The 21768-nt window shown below is 34.4% G+C and overlaps 1 protein-coding gene across 1 annotated transcript in view; it reads right to left on the minus strand.

Moving 5' to 3' along the window:
• LOC111051423 (transforming growth factor-beta-induced protein ig-h3) overlaps nt 1-18882 on the minus strand; it is a 31609-nt gene extending 12727 nt beyond the window's left edge. Inside the window, exon 1 of the mRNA XM_022337943.2 lies at nt 18537-18882. Coding sequence (XP_022193635.2) covers nt 18537-18711 — 175 coding nt within the window. The 5' untranslated portion in view covers nt 18712-18882. The remainder of the gene's footprint in view (nt 1-18536) is intronic.
• Between the last annotated feature and the right edge of the window lie 2886 nt (nt 18883-21768).

The raw sequence follows: 21768 nt of genomic DNA on the forward strand, positions 1-21768 counted from the left end.
GACCTACGTGAGTTCCACTCCTGGCCTTCTTTGTAGGTCCTACCGCTGAGAGAGGGTCGCCAAACTGCCTCTATTGCGCCCGGCCACCCTCGACTCAGCCTCTTGACCCAAATTTGGGTCCGGAGTTTCACCCATCTCTGGTCTCTTTGGTTTTTATTTTTGCCCCTCCGAAACTCTGCAGGGTCAAAAGCCTCACCTCTCCCAAGAAGTTTTGTCTGAATGGCCACTCTTCTTTGAGCAGTGGTGAGTTTTGGCCTCTCCACCCACAAACTCGTGACCTACGTGAGTTGAACTGGCCTTTTTGTAGGTCCTTCCGCTGAGAGAGGGGACGCCAAACTGCCTCTAGGGCGCCCGGCCACCCTCGACTCAGTCTCTTGACCCACATTTCTGCCTGGAGTTTTGCCCATCTCTGGTCTCTTGGGTTTTTCGTTTTGCCCCTCCGAAACTGCCCTGATGGGGGCAGTGTGCGTGCATACTGTGCGTGAATTCTGGTTTTCAACACATTCTTGAGTACGATGATCGACTCAAAGTCCCCTAACCCACAGGGGGCGATGTCCAAAGTAGGTCGAAACTAGTCGTTAAAATATTTCAAAGTTTTTCAATAAAAGGGTACTACAAATTTGTATTGTTTTTATAATTGAATTCATCTTTTACAAATATAAATTTCATCGATGTAACTATAATAATTCCTATCTAATAATGAGACATATCTCTGAAATAATTATTACCTAATACGACTGTACGAGGAGGATATTTCAGCAAAATAGGAAATATATTTTGAAAGGTGAAACGTGTTTATGTCTACTTCAATTGGAGTTTAAGAGACATTAAACTGCATAACAGAAACTTAATGACTGTGAAATTGTTCTCTTCAACGATTTTGAAAGTCATGCTTCATGATTTTCATGTTTATGTAAATCTATGAGGTTTGACTCATCAATTATATAAGACTTGAGAAGCGATGTTTTTTATTGATTCAAAAGTTCATAACATTTGAAGAAAAATACCTTAATAATTCAATAATTTGATTTTTTCAAGAGAGCTAAAGCTGAATCTCTTGAACGTTATGAATCCATTTACATCAGCGATGTTGAGTTGAGTTATATGCAAAATGCAGTGCATTGGTGACTGACAGACAATAACTTACTTTTCATTGTTTTTTGAAGTTTTCATTAAGAGTGGAAGTTGAAATTAGAATGAAGAAGACCTTGAGAAGTGTCTATATGACCGATCTTGTCAGGGAACTCAATTGTTTGAACAAATCGTCGGCGGCATAAACTTAAATTTGCATGAGAAAATTGTGAAATAAATCGCTGCTGTGAAATATTCTACCATGCTTTTTAGCCTACTTGAAGAATGCTACCTTCAATAACTTAGTATTAAGATGACAAGTGAAGGTGTAAAATTGATTACAGCACTCTAAGAATGACTTGAGGTTGATTAAAACATAATTTCAACTCCAATGCTACTGTTAGATTGTTCCAGAATGTTCTACTGTATAATAAAAGAAAAACAATATTTGTACTTGTGTTGTAGTATGTTTCTGTTGAACCAATGAATTTTATGAAGAATAGTTGTTTTATTTGTCCAGATTCATTACGTCTGAAAAATATATTTGGATAAATTTCATAATATTAAGAAATGCATTGCAAAAGAAAAAGTAACGCACTACCTACTGAAATTTTCTATTTGAATGTTCAATCACATACAATGATTTTAACTGTACCAAAATGTAATGACTGCATGTTGAATTGAATACAATCGATTAGTATCTGTTTCAATTACAATAATGAATCAAGAATTTTCAATTGAATTTTGAAAACCATTATCTTAGGAAATACGTATTTATCCTTCTTGCCCAGTTATGTTTGCAATATACGGTAGGTTAAGTACGGTAGGCTAATCATAAGTGAAAATATATTATCCTAAAATGTCAATGTATGAGAAGTTAATTTATCCTTATTGAATTCTATTATAAAAAATTATGTTCTAATGTTGATAATTTGATAATATTGTTATTAGTTATTGTATTATCAATTTATAGTTCAATATTTAATACATTCGATCGTATTACTAGAATGAGGCGCCCTGAAAACTTCCTTGGTTGACAGCTGTAAGGTCCTTTTTGTTACAGTATCATCATTTCATAACTTCAGGGCCATTGCAACTGGACCGTGCAATGACATTTGACCTTTTTCATTAAGACTGACACTATATAATTACGGATTCAGTTCAGCTTATCAACCATTAATTCAAGAAAAACTCATCTATATTCATAAAATTGTACTTATAGATGTGTACAATGAATAACATTGATTTAAAGCTTATAAATCGGGATTCCGGAAGGAAATCGAAATTTCGTTTCTGTGGTTTCTTGTTTAAAAATGATTTCAGTATAATGTTTTTATTTCTCAAAATAATGTGTCATGTTTTGGCTATTTATTATCAATAATCATTATTTCATCATTTTCACTATCATTTTAAGATTAATAATCTGGGATGATTCATCAATCGATAATAACTACCTAATAGTGTTAATAGTTTGATATTACTACTATTAATGATAGACTACCAACTAATAGTCAGAAGATGAGACCTCCTAGTTACTATATATTACTGGATTGATGATACATAGATTTAAATGAAACTCACAGCCCCTATTCTATGGTATATAAAATGAAAGGGTTGACACAAGCTTTGGGCTTTCTGCAAACAAGCTATTGGTGGTTATTTTTCAAGGTTTCTTTTTTATTATTTTTTAATTGAAATTGTTGTAACCATTTGATTCTTTGGTATAAGAGGGTAATTCAACATGACTTAGAACTTGGCCCCCTACTTGTCTTGAATGGAGTCCTTGGGACGTAATCGTTAAAATGATTGCTATTTTATATTTCTATTACCTTATTAGGCTACTTCATTTTATTGATTAAAGTCTTTCTCTAGAAATAAAATCAATGATAACTGACTAATTGAAGGGGCAAAAAGTATGCCCCCATACACACAGACTGATCATTGAGAGGGTAGAAAGTGACTTGATCACCCTCCCCCAACTCAACACATAACAAGTCGGCGCCACTTGATCTACTGTCTATTAGTTTGACCACAATTTATTATTGATCTTCTCTGAGCACCTGTTGAGCATGGTTTGATCGCGTTTCAAGTCCGTGTATTTATTGAAAAGTAAATATTTATCAATTTATGTGCATGTACTATAATATGAGTGACCCCCACACGCGAGGCGAGGCATGCGCTTTCGTCAGGCAAGCCGCTCGCCGAGACCTTTCTAGATTCTCTCCATTATTAACGAGGTCTATTCGTGCTAAACAATGTCAGCGGTCGGAATTTTGTTATTTGCGTTGAAATCGTGTTCTTCTGCTCGGATCCCGTTAGGGGAAGAAAGTTGCACACCTTGTGCCGTGCGTTGACCGAGCCTTGCTGGCGCCTGCACCTGTGCTATGTGCTAGGCTGCTCTACTACTCCAACTCTAATCTCTTATCAAAATACATTTTATTTCAAGATAAACTGATTCTACATCAATGTATTATGTTTTACGATTTTATTGAGCAAAATTGACATAAAGGATAGTCATTTTAATTGCTACCTCTAAGAAGATTTTTCTGATGAGAAGAAAACGTAAAGAAAAAGATACGATGAGAAGAAAAGGGGAAAAAGGAGAATTAGGAAAAAGGAAACATATGGGAAGGAAAGCCTGGAGCAGAAGAAGGTGGACAAGAGAAAGAATAATTATTATGGGGAAGAAGAAGAAGAAGAAGAAGAAGAAGAAGAAGATGATGATGATGATGATGATGATGATGAAGAAGGCGATGATGACGACGACGAAGAAAAATAAATGGAGTGCAGAAAGATTGAGGGAAATGAAAGGGAGAAATGGAAATGAATCAAAGTTACTATAGAAAAGAACAGTAGAACTTACATAGAAAGAATAGTAATACACAGTATATAATAGAAATAGGCCGCATTATCTCACCTCTCACTTATACAGTACTAGCAGGTAACCCGTGCTTCGCAAGGGTCTATTTTAAACTTCACGTAATGAAATCCAGAAGAATTGAAAATAGGCCTATAAGAATCCTCGGTTGATAAGCAGCATTTCAAGTAAATCAGTCCAGTAGTTCAGACGTGATGATGCGTCAAACATAATTTCCCTATCCTCTATACACGTGTGTATACTATAATAAAGGAAATGAATGAGAATAATAAATTTTGAAAGGTTTGAGATATCGATGTGCGGTTTTCACCATACCTTTTCTCTAGAAATCCTGTATCGGAATCATGTATCATATGACCACCTTTCAATTAAAAAAAGAAGTTGTATTCAAAATGGTGGTTCCAAAATGGCGGAAAAAATTTGGGTGCGACGGAAAACCTGTTTATATCATTCGAAAAGGATCCCCAATCATACCTATCTTCTAATTTCCCTTTTAAGAGAAATGTTCTGCTGCTTCCTTACAACAAGTGAAAGCATGACAAATAATTGAAAACTTGACAAACTGAAAACTTGATGTAATCAAATATTGAAGAATTTAAAATAGTTTTATAACCATCCTCGGTTAAGCAAGAATCTATAATGCAAAATTTCAAGTTAATCAGTCCAGTATTTCAGACGTGATGATGCGTCAAACATAATAAATTTTCCTATACTACTTTACACCTGTATACGTGTATAATCCAGTTCTTTAATATAATAAAATTTTTTAATTCCGACCATATGATTTGGTGATTTTTTTATGAAATCGTATGTACTATTAATGAAGTTTGAACATTAATTTTGAAAAATTTAGAAGGAAAATTGAAATTTGGTCTTCCAGGTGCACGAGATTGATATTTTTAGAATCTATGTTCAAAATTAGGAGATCTGACAAGTTGACATGTTTTGATGCGAACAAACCAACAAACACAACCCTACTCTCTCTTATTATATAGACTATTATCATCAGGTGATTCGTATAAAAACATAATTATTATTGTTCTACTTGTCACAAACAAGTTGTCAACTTGTGAATGGCAAGCGGTAGACGGCCTACTACTCCACTTCTATGAGCCTGGCGCCGATCCATCCCATTTCATTCGTTATTTATTTTATCAGTACAGCTTTTTACAACGGAACTTGTCGCCACAACTCGATTAGCACTTGCACTTGCCTTTACCGGATTCTGCACACTTCACTTCCCGAAACCAAGTTTCCATTATAACAAATAGATTGTAGATTGGACAGGTATTCTCAAAGTTAAAGTTTCAACTTGTCAAGTTTTCAGAACAACTATTTCAAAACATTTTTGCAGAAGCAGCTCTCAACCCATGCTGTTTTAATTTCCAATTTTATTGAAAAAACAGTAGCTTGAAATCTGGCAAAGAAGGTAGGTACAGTATTGACATAAGAGTTGCGCTGATAAACAAATTTATTGCAGTGGAAAAGCGGCTACCTCTACATCAACAGAGCTCATATTATATTTGCGAGGTCTAATGTTGTTCGATCTCTTAATTTTATTCACTTTCAATATTAATAAATCAGCATTTTCTTATGATAATCATATTAAGGATTTGACAATTGACATATACCTGAATCAGGAAGTTCAGTTAATAAAGATTCTTTTGATTATAGAGTTGAAAATTATTATTTATTAAGAGCAGAACCAACTTAATAAAGATTATAAATTCTCATTCATTCTATTTCAAAATTGAAGGACTGGAGTAAGTCTCCCGTACTCTGGATCCTAGTTAAGATTGGTTTTTGCTTATGATGATGCTGCTCACATAAGCATTAGACTTGTTTATGGGTGGTGTAATGATGATGATGATTATTATTATTATGAAAGATTAATGGTCGTACTACAAATCTTACTTTCCAAGTGGATAATTAATTCGAATCCAGGAACAAATAACATTTTTATCCAGAGAGAATAAATACAGAAACTTCTGACAGTAATGCGTGCACAACACACACACACACACACACAAACATTGGTCAAGCACCTTACACATACGCCGCTCTATAAAGCCTATTTACTGAGTGAACATCTCACTGTCAACTGTTCCCGTTTTCCAGATAATTTTTCCAGACCCCTGCAGGGAAATATTTTTTCCGACTTGAAGCATTGTTGTTCCACTCTTAATTGGTATTAGTGGATTGGATAGTGTGCATTATGAAACATTTTTAGAAAAGTATTAGACTAAACACTATAATAGTAGGTAGTGATGTATGGATTACAATGAACTATTCATGTTCCCAAAAAGAGACGTTAGAGAAACGTTCAGAATAGCACGTACCTGATAAATTCGAATAATAAGTGAAAGAAAGTACTCGGTGCTTTCTCTCTCATTGCATAAGAGGACGGAAATTGAATTTGGTCGCCAGCGTAGCTTGACCTTGTCACTTTCTCAGCTGGTTGAGCAGAATCAGCCGAGGAGATGCAGAAGCAGAGGAAGAAGGAAGTAGAGACCAAGAGAATAGTGAGAAGACTTGAAGAGAGAAGGGAAGATCGTAGATGGAGAGAGTAGATGGAGCAAAGAAAACAAAAAAGATTAAAGACGATTAAAAATACTTGAACGATATAAGAAGGGAATTAAAAGTGAGTGAGATCGCAGCAATTACGAGATGAGAAGAAGGGATGAAGTGGAAGAAGTGAGGAAAGAAGTAGGTAGGGAGTTGTCTTCACTGAAAGTCAACTATCATGAAAGTAATATTGCTACATTGAAGGTTAGGAAAACTATGAACAAAGTGAATGATTACATGAGACAGGTTTCTGTGGAGGTTAGGAACAATGTAAACAAAATGAATCTTGCTTTGAGTCAAGTTTATGAGTTCAATTTTCAACTGAGAATTGAAAAGGTGTATGCAATGCATTCTCAAGTGAACATGTCTAACTTTTGTAAGCAAAATGGCTTTGTTGAAACAAATGAACCCATGAATAAAATCATGTTCTTGAAGAAAACAAAACACAAAGTTTCCATTGATGTATTAGTATTCAAAGGTTGTTTCAAGTTGCTTATTTACAAGATGATGACAGTGAATCACATGATGAAAGGGTATTCCCCAGTACACAATGATTAGGAATCCTGTGTCATGCCGGGATTCAGAATAGCAATGACCATAAATACTACGTATGGTAAGAGTCCATAATTGTATCTTTTTTCTTTCCTGTAGCCTATTTTTCTTGGCCCTTAATCTTTTCAATTTTCGATTCTTTCCTGTCTTTGTGTAATATTCAGTAAATTTCTTCTATGATGCATATCTTAACCAATCTTGTCCATAGTCATTTAAATTTGTATTCTTCTGAAATAATATTAGAAGTTAAAATAGTAGCTTATTTTCCTAATCTTTAAATTGTTGATAAAACTTAACTTTTCTAAAATCTATCCACTGTAGTGTAAAGAATTGTTTGCTTGTGATATATTTTTTCATCATGTATCACTTATGTGAAGTGTATCAATTTTGTGTGTATTTTTTTAGGGAACTTATTACCCATTATTAATCTTTCTCTTCTTTGTATTGTTTTAGGGAATTTATTTACCCAGTTTTCTTTTTCTCTTTTTTGTATTTTTTAGGGAACTTATTTACCCATTATTCATCTTGATCATCTTTGTATTATAATCTTGAAATGTTTGTACTTATTATACAGTCTTTAAATTTTAAATTATTTTAAAAAAATAAATGGTTCAATTTAAAACGTTTTGTTATATTATTAATTGAAATAAGTTTTTTGTGATTGATATCTTTTTCAAAATTTTTAAAATTGTTTGTTCTATAAATTTTGATATGATTGATTATCGTTTGAAATGGATGCTGGAGTGAATGTAGAATTTTTAGTGGGGTTTGTTGATTAGAATTTTGCTGGTATGTGATTGTTTTTTGAGATGGAAACCCATTATTGCCTAAAGAAGGAATAACAGAGGTTATGACTTAGAGAGGCAGTAATGAGATAATATTTTTTGTGTTGATTAATAATGTTGATTGCCATAGATGCAAAAGAATGATTAATAATGTTGATTGCCATAGATGCAGATTACTTATGAATATTGATTGCCTTTGAAGCAAAATATTATTGATGTTTTGAATGGTTTCTTGTTTAATGATTGATAGTAAAGTTTTGTCATGAAATGTAGTTTGTGTTTAGAACATTGAAAAGTCGAAATAAACTATAGTATCCAACAAACGATGATTAACAATATTAAATAATTTGCTTTTTATACAATTTTTGAACAAAATTAAAACTAAATAATTTTGAAACCCTGAATGATAAATCATAAATGTGAAATGAACTTGCTATAAATGCTATAAATGAAATGTTATATTAAATGATAATGAAATGCAGATATATTATGAAATGATTGTGAATAGAAGACCAATTGTCTGAAATTATTGAAATATGTATTGAAATTAATTTTTGTTGTGATGATCTGATGTTTTTTACAATTTTGATAATGATACAGGGTGTTATGAAATTCTATTTCTATTTTGAAAAATGGATTAAATTTTGATAATTGAACAGTGAATAGATGAAAATGATTTTTTTTAAATTTATCATTGATATGTCCATATTTCACAATTTATGTATTGCCGACTGTATAATAAGATGTTAACAAATTTCAATTTCATAAATATTTAAAAAATAATTTTCATGTATATTAGATTGTATTGATAGCCTAATCAAGTTTTCTTCTTAGTTTATAAGCATTTTAAGATAACAGGTACAGCACAGACATTAACATTGAAATAGTTATCATGTGAATCTCGAAATCAGCAACAAGTGAACGCCATGAAGAGTGTTAAGAACATTTGGGTGATTTTCGAACTAGTGTGACATAACTACGCCAATATCTACGCCAAAATCTACGCTGCGGCCTACACTAATAACTATGCCAATATCAACACCAATAAATACACCTAAATCTACGCTGCGGCCTACACCAATAACTACGCCAAAATCAACGCCGATGCCTGTGCTGATATCAATGCCTGCGCCAATGCCAATAGCTACGTCAATGCCTGCGCCAATGCCAAAATCTGCGCCAATGCTGCACCAATGCCAATAGCTACGCCAATGCCTGCACCAATGCCAAAATCTGTGCCAATACTGATGCCAACGCCAATAACTATGCCAATGTCAACACCAATATCAATGCCAATGCCAATGCCAAAATCAACGCCGATGCCTGCGCCAATGCCAATATCTACGCCGATGCCTGCGCTAATGCCAATATCTACGCCGATGCCTGCACCAATGCCAATGCCTGCGCCAATGCCAATGCCAAAATCAACGCCGATGCCTGCGCCAATGCCAATGCCTGCGCCAATGCCAATATCAACGCCGATGCCAAAGCCGACACCAAAGCATACGCCAATAGCAATGCCAATGCTTATTGCTGACTTTGTATCTCAAACTTCAACACTACTGCATTACCTGGAGGTAATTGCCATCCATGATCACATTCACAACTTTGAATTCAGAATAACAGTCACAGTATCATGAAGGAATTGATTCAAAAAAAATCCTCTCCTAAATTATTCCTGTATGCAGAACTCTAAACCCTGAAAGCTGAAAATATCAAAAAACCAAACCTTACCTAAATTAATCCTCACCTAAATTAATCCTGTATGCAGCGTCTATCTCTTTTCCAAAAAAAAAAAAAAAAAAAAAAAAAACGAATTTCATTGTCATTTCAAGCCTGAAATGTACATTGTATAATTACAAATATGATACAAAATTTACGTGACTCTGTATTGAATTTGGAATGCAGCCGTCTACTACAAGCATGAGGCAATGCTAACTGAGATGTCACCTGTATCGAGTTTGGTATGCAGCCGTCTACTACAAGCATCAGCCCAACACTACGTGCATCCAGATCAGCCAAACACTAACGTCATCACATTGGAGTCACACTTAACTGAAAATCATACTGAGTGACTGTTTTCCAAAATGTGCATCAATAAAATCAACCGCATCAATAGTGAAAGAAATGAACATTTTTTGATTTATTGAAATTTTATGTGAAAATTAAATGTAACAATTCATCAATTCATTTAAAAAAAAAAATAATAATAATAATAATTTTTTTATTCAACATACTAAAATTTTTTATGCAATAAAAATTAAATTTTTCTATCTATTAAATTTATGTGCAATTTCAAAAAACTATTCTTTACATATTAAACTTTCTGTTGAGATATTTTCCTTTAAATTATAAAGCTAAATCAAAAGTAATATGATATTCTATATTTTGAGATATTGTTTGGAAACATATAACAAACGCTATTGATGAATTTTTATAATAATTTTCAATATTTTGGATGACATGTAATGTTTTTCTAGAAAAAATTGTTACTGTTCTCGAATTTAAATTTCAACAATTTTCATTAGGGTCAATGTAATTTTTTTTTCTTTAAATTTTCAAACAGTAAAATTTTTTTTATGTCAAGAGGGGGGTATTTGTAATATTACATTTTTTCTCACATTTGAATCGAATCTTCAATTCGAGATCTATGGAACTTTATAGTAAATGTCAGAGTCATCAATAGACGGACAAACTTTTTGACGGAGAATTTATTATCGTAAATGTTTGTTGCATTGTTCCATGGTCACCGAGGCAGGGTTAACAAATTACTAGATAAATAGTTTATTTAAATAGAATATATATATAAATTTAAAATAACAGTTTCAAAATAAAGTTTTATTGAGAACAAATATAAAATGTGAATTCTAAACTTGTAAGTTATAATTTTTTGGTGACGTGTCTGTAGCGTGGACAATGAATTTTTGAGGTCTCTCTGTTCTGGCTTGTAGCTTTTCCTGTTCTTTCTTCTTCTGAAAACATGGCTGGCTGTTGTGTGTGTGTAATTTTGTGCACTTTCAATATTAATAAATCAGCATTTTCTTATGATAATCATATTAAGGATTTGACAATTGACATATACCTGAATCAGGAAGTTCAGTTAATAAAGATTCTTTTGATTATAGAGTTGAAAATTATTATTTATTAAGAGCAGAACCAACTTAATAAAGATTATAAATTCTCATTCATTCTATTTCAAAATTGAAGGACTGGAGTAAGTCTCCCGTACTCTGGATCCTAGTTAAGATTGGTTTTTGCTTATGATGATGCTGCTCACATAAGCATTAGACTTGTTTATGGGTGGTGTAATGATGATGATGATTATTATTATTATGAAAGATTAATGGTCGTACTACAAATCTTACTTTCCAAGTGGATAATTAATTCGAATCCAGGAACAAATAACATTTTTATCCAGAGAGAATAAATACAGAAACTTCTGACAGTAATGCGTGCACAACACACACACACACACACACACACACACACACACACACACACACACACACACACACAAACATTGGTCAAGCACCTTTACACATACGCCGCTCTATAAAGCCTATTTACTGAGTGAACATCTCACTGTCAACTGTTCCCGTTTTCCAGATAATTTTTCCAGACCCCTGCAGGGAAATATTTTTTCCGACTTGAAGCATTGTTGTTCCACTCTTAATTGGTATTAGTGGATTGGATAGTGTGCATTATGAAACAGTTTTAGAAAAGTATTAGACTAAACACTATAATAGTAGGTAGTGATGTATGGATTACAATGAACTATTCATGTTCCCAAAAAGAGACGTTAGAGAAACGTTCAGAATAGCACGTACCTGATAAATTCGAATAATAAGTGAAAGAAAGTACTCGGTGCTTTCTCTCTCATTGCATAAGAGGACGGAAATTGAATTTGGTCGCCAGCGTAGCTTGACCTTGTCACTTTCTCAGCTGGTTGAGCAGAATCAGCCGAGGAGATGCAGAAGCAGAGGAAGAAGGAAGTAGAGACCAAGAGAATAGTGAGAAGACTTGAAGAGAGAAGGGAAGATCGTAGATGGAGAGAGTAGATGGAGCAAAGAAAACAAAAAAGATTAAAGACGATTAAAAATACTTGAACGATATAAGAAGGGAATTAAAAGTGAGTGAGATCGCAGCAATTACGAGATGAGAAGAAGGGATGAAGTGGAAGAAGTGAGGATAAGAAAGGAGAGAGGGAAGTGAAGAAAATATGAGAGAAAAGATTAGGAGGGCAAAAACGACATAGAAATGAGTAAGACCAACATAATTCACGAATAAATAAAGAGTAGGCCAAGAACTAAAACGGATAAGGAAATAATAGCAAAGAGAAAATAAAAAAGAGGGAGGAGGTATGCCTGGATATGTCTAGAGAGAAGAAGAAAAGAGATTGAATACGGACCGAGAAACGAGTGAGACCAGAGATTATTGAATGAATAGAGGGTGAGCCATGAACTGATCTTGCATACTGATGAGGGGCTTGCCTCAGCTGTAACCTTTCAACTCACCACCTCCAACACCACACCACACTCATATCATTCATTTCAATATTCATTCATGATTCATATTTTGTTCAGCACAAATCATCATGCTTGTTCAATACTCATTCATTGTCATGCAGCTCATCATCATCACAATCATCGTATTGCAAATCATCTCCATATCAACAAATAAAATACAGTACTCTTCAAGGAATTTGTAGAATATGAATCACCTTTCTCCATCAATGTGGACATTACCATTTTATGTAATGTTCATATTTCATAAAAAAGATTGATGTTCACATTTCACGACCTGATAAATTAGATGAAAAAATGTAGCAACAATTTGCATAAATACTTGAAATAAGAATGCACATTTTATTATGATACCTAATCTATTCATCAATTTCTAAAAACACATTGACATGACTCACCAGAACTCCATTAAAAAATTAATGGAATATTCCCAACAATTTCCTCAATTCTCCTACAGTTTTCACGCGAATTCATGACGACAGCCGTTATTTTTAATGCTACTGTCACCTTTCCTCCAGTCACAGTTCTCAGAAACAATCAGAAGACATGACAGGTTCCTCTTGTACGACTTATTCACAGAATTATTTCAATATACTTCCTCAACACGTCTTTTAAGGATACAGTCATACAGTCTTGGACAGTGGTGACTCATTGATAATGAGGACATTGAGTGTACACTCATCCTTCACTTAGAAATGACTAATTTTCAGTGGAAATTCTCTTAATAATATGTCTTTAACTACAAGAGGAAAATCATCTCAAACCAATGTTCCATAACCTTCTTTGCCACAAAAAAATTTCAACTGTTTAGAAATGTAATAGAAGCAATCTAATATACAATAGATTATAATTTCATTGAGAGAAGGTTTAGTGCCTTAAAGAAAACACAGAAGATTTTAGAAACATTGGTTGGAGTTGGAGGTCATAAATGTTTATATTTTACTGGCTCAAAGCCCGTATTGTTCTCAGAAAATCGTTATGGTTTAATGAACTACAAATAATACGGGAATGACGCTCAGTAAAATGTGTGATAGAGCCAGCTATTCTTCACTTGAGCCTTGTAACATTTAGGCGGCTCAAAGAATAAGAAGCAGGAAGGATATGACCTTTTAAATAAACGAATACAAAAATATGTTCTACTGCGAGTGACCTCATCCTTATACTGTTTTTGTTGGGTCTCTCATTTCAGATGAGTGTAATAACCTACACAAATAACACCCACCATAATAATAAAATCCATAACAATTGAACTGAATATTGTTCTACATTGTAAAGTAAATACTCTACTTACTGCATGTATCGAAGTTGGTGTGTTCGTGGCGCGTACGTCTGTAGCACCTTAAGATGACCTCTTTTTTGAATGGGTAAGTCAGGTTTTTAAATTATTTTAATTTACGTTTTGTTTAGTAGTGTTCTCGTTCCTCGACGAATTAGAAATAGAATACAACCTTCAGTAGCACATGAACCACATTAGCGATTGCTTATTTCTCATGATTTGAGTGGTTTGAAATTGAATACACCTGAGGTAGCTCAAATAAAACATGTATAAATTGACAGGTATACAGTATCTGAAGTGTGGAACTCCGTACCGTGGGGCAAAAAGGCCAGCCTTTATTTTTGGAGCACACCCATTGAGGAACTGGTTTAGCGGTTAAATTTAGCTTGTACTTCATTAATTATTTATTGAGTGTCGGGCTGAAGAATGCCGCCAATCCGGGATCCACCATCCACCTGTCGAGGGCCAATAAACTCTGCATGGCGCCAATCACTACAATTCTGCTTCTGCTAGCGGCTGGAAGCACTGATAACGGAACCTGTCACCATCGCACACTCCTCCTCAATAGTTCAAACTTCATAACCACCAGCATAGAAATTATAAAGCAAAAATTTATAAAGATATTATTAGTTGTATAAGAAGTTGTATAAGTTGTACAATAAAGAAATAATAATAATAGGTACCTAGAGTAACATTGAAGTACATGGGAGATTCTTGACTCCCACTATGTTCGAAATCAAATAAACTTTTCCGGAATCAGTGACAAAAATGAGTTTTTATGCAGGTATACATTATTACAACTGATGAATGGTTATTGGCCCAGTGGTCACTCGAAGGGTGATAGACAGGGTGAAGGGGGTCATCAACTGACAGTTCAAGATCAGATTAATATTATTCAAAATAATTTTCCGGTAGTTCGGAGCACGACGAAAACTGTAGATACGTGCATCGAAAATTCGACGGAAAATTTAACAGATCATTATGCAATATGCAAAGATATGGAGCAGTGAGATTTGGTACAATTTGATGAAGACCAAACTCATAATTATATAAAACACGGTGAAGATTGAACAGATGAACGTCCTTTCTTGGGAAACGATGACCGAAAAGGAAGTGAAAGATGATGAAGACGAATTGTTATCCATATCTTATCTTATCTATACATATCTTATCCATCCAACCAACTCATATCGCGATCAACCAATGAGATGATTCCTATCCAGCATTGTCTCGGATGAAATAAAATTAATCTCGCTTGAGCATGCACCGCATTAGATTTAATAACAGTTTGTCTCAAAATTGAACTACTGTACTTCACAAAAATATCCAACACGGAAGGAAACTCTGCCTCTGTTTTAGCCCCCTGTGTTCACCTCCATTATTTTTTTCGGTCATAAAGAACAGCTCCAGTAACTGTCAGTTGTAACTTTGAGAATATTTTCCGGTAATTCGAAACCCACCTGAAACTGTCGTTCCATTCATCTCTTGTCATCATACCTGCATTACCCATGCAGTAGCCTAGGCGCCTAGGGTATATGTGGGTATCATCATCAGAGTACATTTTTTAAGGATATCCTTTCTCTACGGTATCATACTCTGGAAAACACAGATGCGAACAATGAAATCATCCATGATATTTGATCGAATTATTCGTAGTACATCATCATGAAGAGTTGGTGTATTACATAACAACAAAAAGCGACCGTGCTAGAAGATTGGTTGGTGAGGTGAGGTTCACTGACTGACAGACTGGGTGCTTCTCGAGGATGGTGGATGGGAGAGTACAGTTAGCCGAGAGCCGAGCAACAAGCAACTAGTTGTCAAGTGGGTGGCCCCCTCTCACCCCCTAACCCCCCGTGGGGGCATTCCTGTGCTGTCTGCTCACTCCTATTTTGACCGAGCCCAATGTGACGTGATTGCATGATCCGTTGCTTCCTTCATCTGCTCTTTTCTTTTTATTCTACGTTGTTTAGTTTCTTTTTCTTCCTTGTCATCAAAATTTTATTCTCATTCTTGTTTTTATTTGTCCTCTCCTGTTAATGTTTCAATTTTTGATTAGTTTTTAATGAGCTCTCTTCTGACCTTTTTCTAACAATGTTTGTTATTTGTCTTAGCTCTAACTCTTCTACATTTTTCCATATCTTCCTCTTCTAGCTCTTTCAAGATAAGTTTCTTGTCGGCAAAATTTTACTTTTAATCCACTACCTTTTCTTCAATTAGTGCATCCCATTTTTCAATTCAAAACCTTTTCTTTTTCTCTCAATTCTGGTCCTTTCTGCTCTCACATCTTCTTCTTCTTCTTCTTCTTCTTCTTCTTCTTCTTCTTCCTCTCTCGCTTCATCTTCTCCCTTTTCTTCTCAACGTAGTTATTCACATAACAATTTTCTTGCTTTATATCTCTACCTCATCCCATTCATTTGTCTTCCACCTCTTTGCATTTTTCTTTCACTTTCTTCTTTTTCCTCATCATCAGTCTCATTCTCTTTTGTCCACCTAAGTAGAGAAGTAGGTAAGGGGAGACGCAAAATAGACCTATGGTCTAAAGAAGACCTATAAGAAATGTAGAATACAAAAATAATCACAACTCGTCCAGGCATAGTAAATTTCCTCTATCAATTGGCCTGACGAAGTTTGGACAGTAATTGAATGTCCTTCTTTATCACAGCTGATTCATAGGTACCGGTACCAGTTATGAGGTTGACTCACATAGAAACCGCAAGCTATGAAACCGTAAAGCCTACTCCAAATAAAAGGAATAACGAACAGTAGGCTAATAACAATAAGGATATTAGTTCTTTACTATTCATAAGTTTTATTTCCTTCATACAGTGTCCCAGAAAACGTGTCCTAGTACCATTTTGACTTGTTTGTAACTTATTGTAAAAATGTATGCGTCATGTTTCTCTTAGATCTCAATTTCCAAGATGACAGCTAATTATAAACTAAGGTTTACTCAATTTAGATTTGACAAAAAATATAGTTTTTAATTATAAACATTTCTCAAACCGCAAGCTTGAGACTTAAGATCCTCAATCTTAGAGACTTAGAGACGTGTACTTAAAATCGTCACAATCACAAAACAGCTTTCATAAAGAAAATTATCTACTTCATTATGATTCAGAATTTTCCCGCACAAAAAAACTAAATTAGGCCTATCACAAAACATAGTAAAGTTGTATTTACATTCGATTTCATGGGATTGTCCACAAATAAAAAAGAAGTTCGGAATTATCCGAATAGTAGGAGTGTAGTCTAATATTAATGTTTTGACATTCACAGGAATAATTTCCCAGTGATATCAGTGCAGTGGAAGGTTTCAGAGAAGATTTTAAAGGTTGAGCTTTGAATAATGATTGAAGTCAACACTTGAATTGGCAGCGCCTCAACCTATGGAAGGCCTAGAAGAAATTAATAATGAAAGGCTGGCCAAGTTTGTCAGATTGAATAATAAGGCAATTGCCCAATCAATACTCAGCATACATAATGAGCCAAGGACGTGCGTCAAATCAATAAATGGTGTTTATAGCTGCATTCCTTAAAGATATTATTTTAGATCTGACTAACTCACCAACTATGAGCTTTTCTCAATCTGTGCGTTGATAGTTCAATTATTCAACTAAGAAAGTTCTCAAAGTCGTAAAAATTATAAATGATTCGTCTTCAATTGAATTTAGATATACAATGATTAAGTTAAACCTTCTTGGTTCAAATCCTACTTCGAATCAGAGTTTCATGAAACTCTGAACATTTTAAAAATATCCGTAAGTTAATATTTATTTAGTAATATAAAAGTAGGTACGGTATTTGTTTATTATAGGGCATAGATTTAGTTCAAATGAATGTATTTGTGTTATAACTGACCATTAAAATAGATAAGGAAACTAAGGATTATTTCGTTCATCTCTGACATTAATTAAACCGCTTCTATTGCCGAAGCAAAAGCCTAGGGCTTACGTGAACAACATTCCAATCAAAGGAAAAACTGTCCCGAAGATAAGTGAAAGGAGAAGACGACATGGGAGAGGAGAAAATATTCATGCTGGACTGTACCGAGATCAATCACCTGGACTCAGCTGATCCAATACATAGCACTGACTCCCAATCAAAAGCAATCTTCTTTTAATCGCGACATTCAGCATAACCATAGTTCGTGAAGACCTGGACTTTGTAACCCACCAGAAACTGTAGGTCTGCTAATTTCTCATCATCAACCCTTTTCCAAGCACAAGCTTGGGACTGTGCTCATGTGACCATCATGGACAAAATTTTAATTATTGAAAAACACAATATAAAAACATTAAGTACCATTTTATTTAATATATTTCATACAACTAGTTTCGGCCTTTGTCCATTTTAAGTTCAATTTACAATATTCAAAAAAGTACTTAATGTTTTTAAAAAAAAATTAAATTTTAAAAAGTAGACCAAATAAGTGATTTTACAAGATTCTAATTATGACTGAACCAGTGAGTAGGTGACTAGATAACAATCAATGAAGAAGAGAACATTAATATACCGTAAGTCGTTGATTCACAACAGTAAATTATTAATTGCTTTGTTTTGAAGTAAATGATAAATCTGATATAAAATGTAAGAGCATTGAAATATTGAAGTGTCTAATCTTAAAAAAAATATTGAATCATTCTAATTGGTGGAAAAAAGATGAATTCTGATATAATATAATAATGTAGTATCTAGTTACAGTTTTTGAGACAAATGGTGAAAAATGATGTCTGCCCATCTTTGATGAGTCCTACCTCACAGTGCATCAAATATGCAGTTCATTAAAACCAATGTGAATCATTGTTTATATATATTTTTTCTATTATCGTTCAGCTTGGCTTCTTGATTTGTATTTATGTGTAATGCAGTGAATATAGGCCTACCAGACATAGTGACATCGTCGTTGTTGAAGACGATCCAAAGGGAGAAGAAGTGATCGACGGCGTGCCGAGCGGTCAGTTCGCCGTCGATGCCGGTCGTGTTCGGCAGCTGCGCGATCGCCGCGCGAACACTGTCCGACTGCAGCAGGGCTACCGCACAAAAAGCAATCACAAGCATTGTCCAAAGATAACAACTATCACCACTGCACTGTCACAGCTCGATGCATGAGTCCGTTGTTTACACTGCAATAACTACTGACACTGAGCTCCGTTGTTTACTGACTTGAATTGGAGGCTCTCGTTCCTATCACCCTACTACTGACTGAGAAGTGGCGCGACCGCAGCGCTCCCCGTGCTCAAATGGGGAGACTGGCATCGATTTGTCCCCGACCCCGCAACCACACACTCTCCCCTACAACCCACAACTCAAATGCTAATCTTCAAGATCATCACAAAGAGCTACGGATCCTCTTATAAGCATATAGGAGCGAGCAATATTATTTCTTTGAGAACCAATGTTCTTTAACTTTGTAAATCTCGAAAATGACTAAAAACTTTGAATACTGACTGTATAGTTGTTTATAGGTTGGTGATAAAAACAGGGTCTCATCCCTGTGCTAAATTGCTGAATGACCATAAAAAGGGAAAATCCAACCTTGAACAAACTTCTGATAAAGACACAGATTTTCATCGTTGAAAATAAGAGAGAGAGATAGTAGAAGCGAGCGAGTCAATGTGCAAATGGGCCAACATTATATGTCAGCTCTTACTTAGCAATGTTATTTGGAAATAAACCGAGATTCTGATGGACACTAAACATTTCAGAGGCTCTAAATAAGTATGGCTTGGAAAATCAACATCAGACCTAAGCAAGCCATATGGCTCGATATTCATTTATTACTTTCCTTGCCCTATTACCATAGGTAAGGAAAGTATTGCTTTCCGAAAAAATTAAGGTACCCCAATTTGTAAATTTCTATACGTTTCAAGTTCCCCTGAGTCCAAAAAAGTGGTTTTTGGGTATTGGTCTGTATGTGTGTGTGTGTGTGTGTGTGTGTGTGTATGTATGTGTGTCTGTGTACACGATATCTCATCTCCCAATTAACGGGAGATGACTTGAAATTTGGAACTTAAGGTCCTTACAATATAAGGATCCGACACGAACAATTTCGATCAAATTCAATTAAAGATGGCGGCTAAAATGTTGTCAAAAACAGGGGTTTTCGCGATTTTCTCGAAAACGGCTCCAACGATTTTGATCAAATTCATACCTAAATTAGTCATTATAATAAGCTCTATCAACTGCCATAAGTCCCATATCTGTAAAAATTTCAGGAGCTCCGCCCCATCTATGGAAAGTTAGATTTTATATTCCCAATTATCAGGCTTCAGATACAATTTAAACAAAAAAATTAAGTGGAAAAGATTGAGCATGAAAATCTCTACAATTAATGTTCAGTAACATTTTCACCTAAAATTGAAAATAAGCTCGAAATTCGAGAAAATGTGATTATTTCAATATTGCAAACTGTTGACAACTGTTGATTCTATTAAATCATTCACTATGAAGAGATAGCAGACCTCGTGTGTTTCCAGCGTTATTGTACTGTCACCAGCTGGCTCAGATCTTTGAATAGTAGTAGACTTGAGATGCGCGGGAACACTAGCGTCAGGTGATCAATTTTCTTAACGGCAAGGAAAGTTGTGTGAGTGCGGCACACCAGATTTTTTTTTGTTTGAGAACAATAGCATGATTCGATGAACAATCGATTTTCAAGTAAATATAAACAAAATGTTTCTGTTTTGGGATTAACAATTTTTTCCATTAATATTCTCATTTATGGCGGGCGTAGCTGTCGCAATTTCAAGAGACATCAGACATGCGACAAGAATGACTATGTGACTGTGAGTTCTATCAAAATCGTTCATGCCGTTCTTGACATTGTTTTTTTCATCATTTATGCCTTTTCTCTGCCATATTGTGTATTGAAATCTTTGTATTTAAGTACTATTTTCGTTATCTGTATTATTTATTTTTGCATAGGTATTATTTCTTTCATTTGTAATGATAAGTATTATTGTAAAATGTTTATTGTAATAGAGACATATTTGGGGAAACCCGTTGTCTCCATTGTGAATAAATAAATAAATATTCCACCGCTTACTATAATTGAAATAATTCGAGCCATAAATCTCAAAAAATTCTAAAACTTTTCCAACAGCAACGGAGGAAAATGCAGAAACTAAAATAATGAGAAACCGAAATTTAATTGGGGCACCTGTAGGAAGCATACACCTTAGGACAACTCGTCAACTTTTCAAATTCAAAGAGCAGTAGAGTCGCAATTAGAGTTAGATTTTCATATATTATGTATTAAGTTAATTGAGAAATCTATTCATAACTCTGTTAATTTTTACCTGAAAATATCACTCAATTCATTATTCTCAAGGTTTCTTCTTGCCTGACTTCATTCTTACCTAATCCTTCAAGAATAATACCTAATTCTTCAAAAATTCATTTCAATTGCTCCTTTCCTGTGTTGATTCCTGCTGCAGTTCAGGGGAAAAGGGATATTAGATGAATAAAGACATGAAAAATATTCCCTACCCTCATATGATTCAAGGGGAGGGGTGTTTCTCAAATTAAATGTGTGTTAGCTGTAGCGACAGATGGAAGGAAAGATGAACTGTGGAACAATGTTTTACGATTATACGTAGTGGGAGAATAGTATGGTGAATAGGTAACGAAAAAAGCCATTTCAGAGAAACCGAACTGAACTTTTCGTGCAATGATCATCTAGGAAAACTTGAAAATAATACGTGAAAATTATTCTCAACTTTTTTCTAGTAATGATCAAGAATAAAATAAGCTTTAATTCAACTTAATATATTTAAGTACCTGAATCAGAATGTCTCAAAAAGTTAGTCAGATTTTCGGAATACCCGAGATTTTCAGAAATTTAATTATTTAATCAATTATATTCCGACAGTTACCACTTAAATGTATAGCCTAATACAAAATCCATCAGGGGCAATTTTTTGCTTTATATTTTCATACCTTTCTATCTTGAAAATAGTTTCAGGTACATTTAAGGATTCTCTGATACAGTCAATATGAGCTCATTCTATTCGAAATCATAAAAGCTAGAAAAAAATTAAGGATGAAATTACTTTTTTTGATCAATGATAAGACCATATTTTAGCTTTAATCATAAACTCCAACTACTTGGTCTTT

The sequence above is a fragment of the Nilaparvata lugens genome, chromosome 3, assembly GCF_014356525.2.
Source record: "Nilaparvata lugens isolate BPH chromosome 3, ASM1435652v1, whole genome shotgun sequence".
In the NCBI taxonomy this organism is placed as follows: Eukaryota; Metazoa; Arthropoda; class Insecta; order Hemiptera; family Delphacidae; genus Nilaparvata; species Nilaparvata lugens.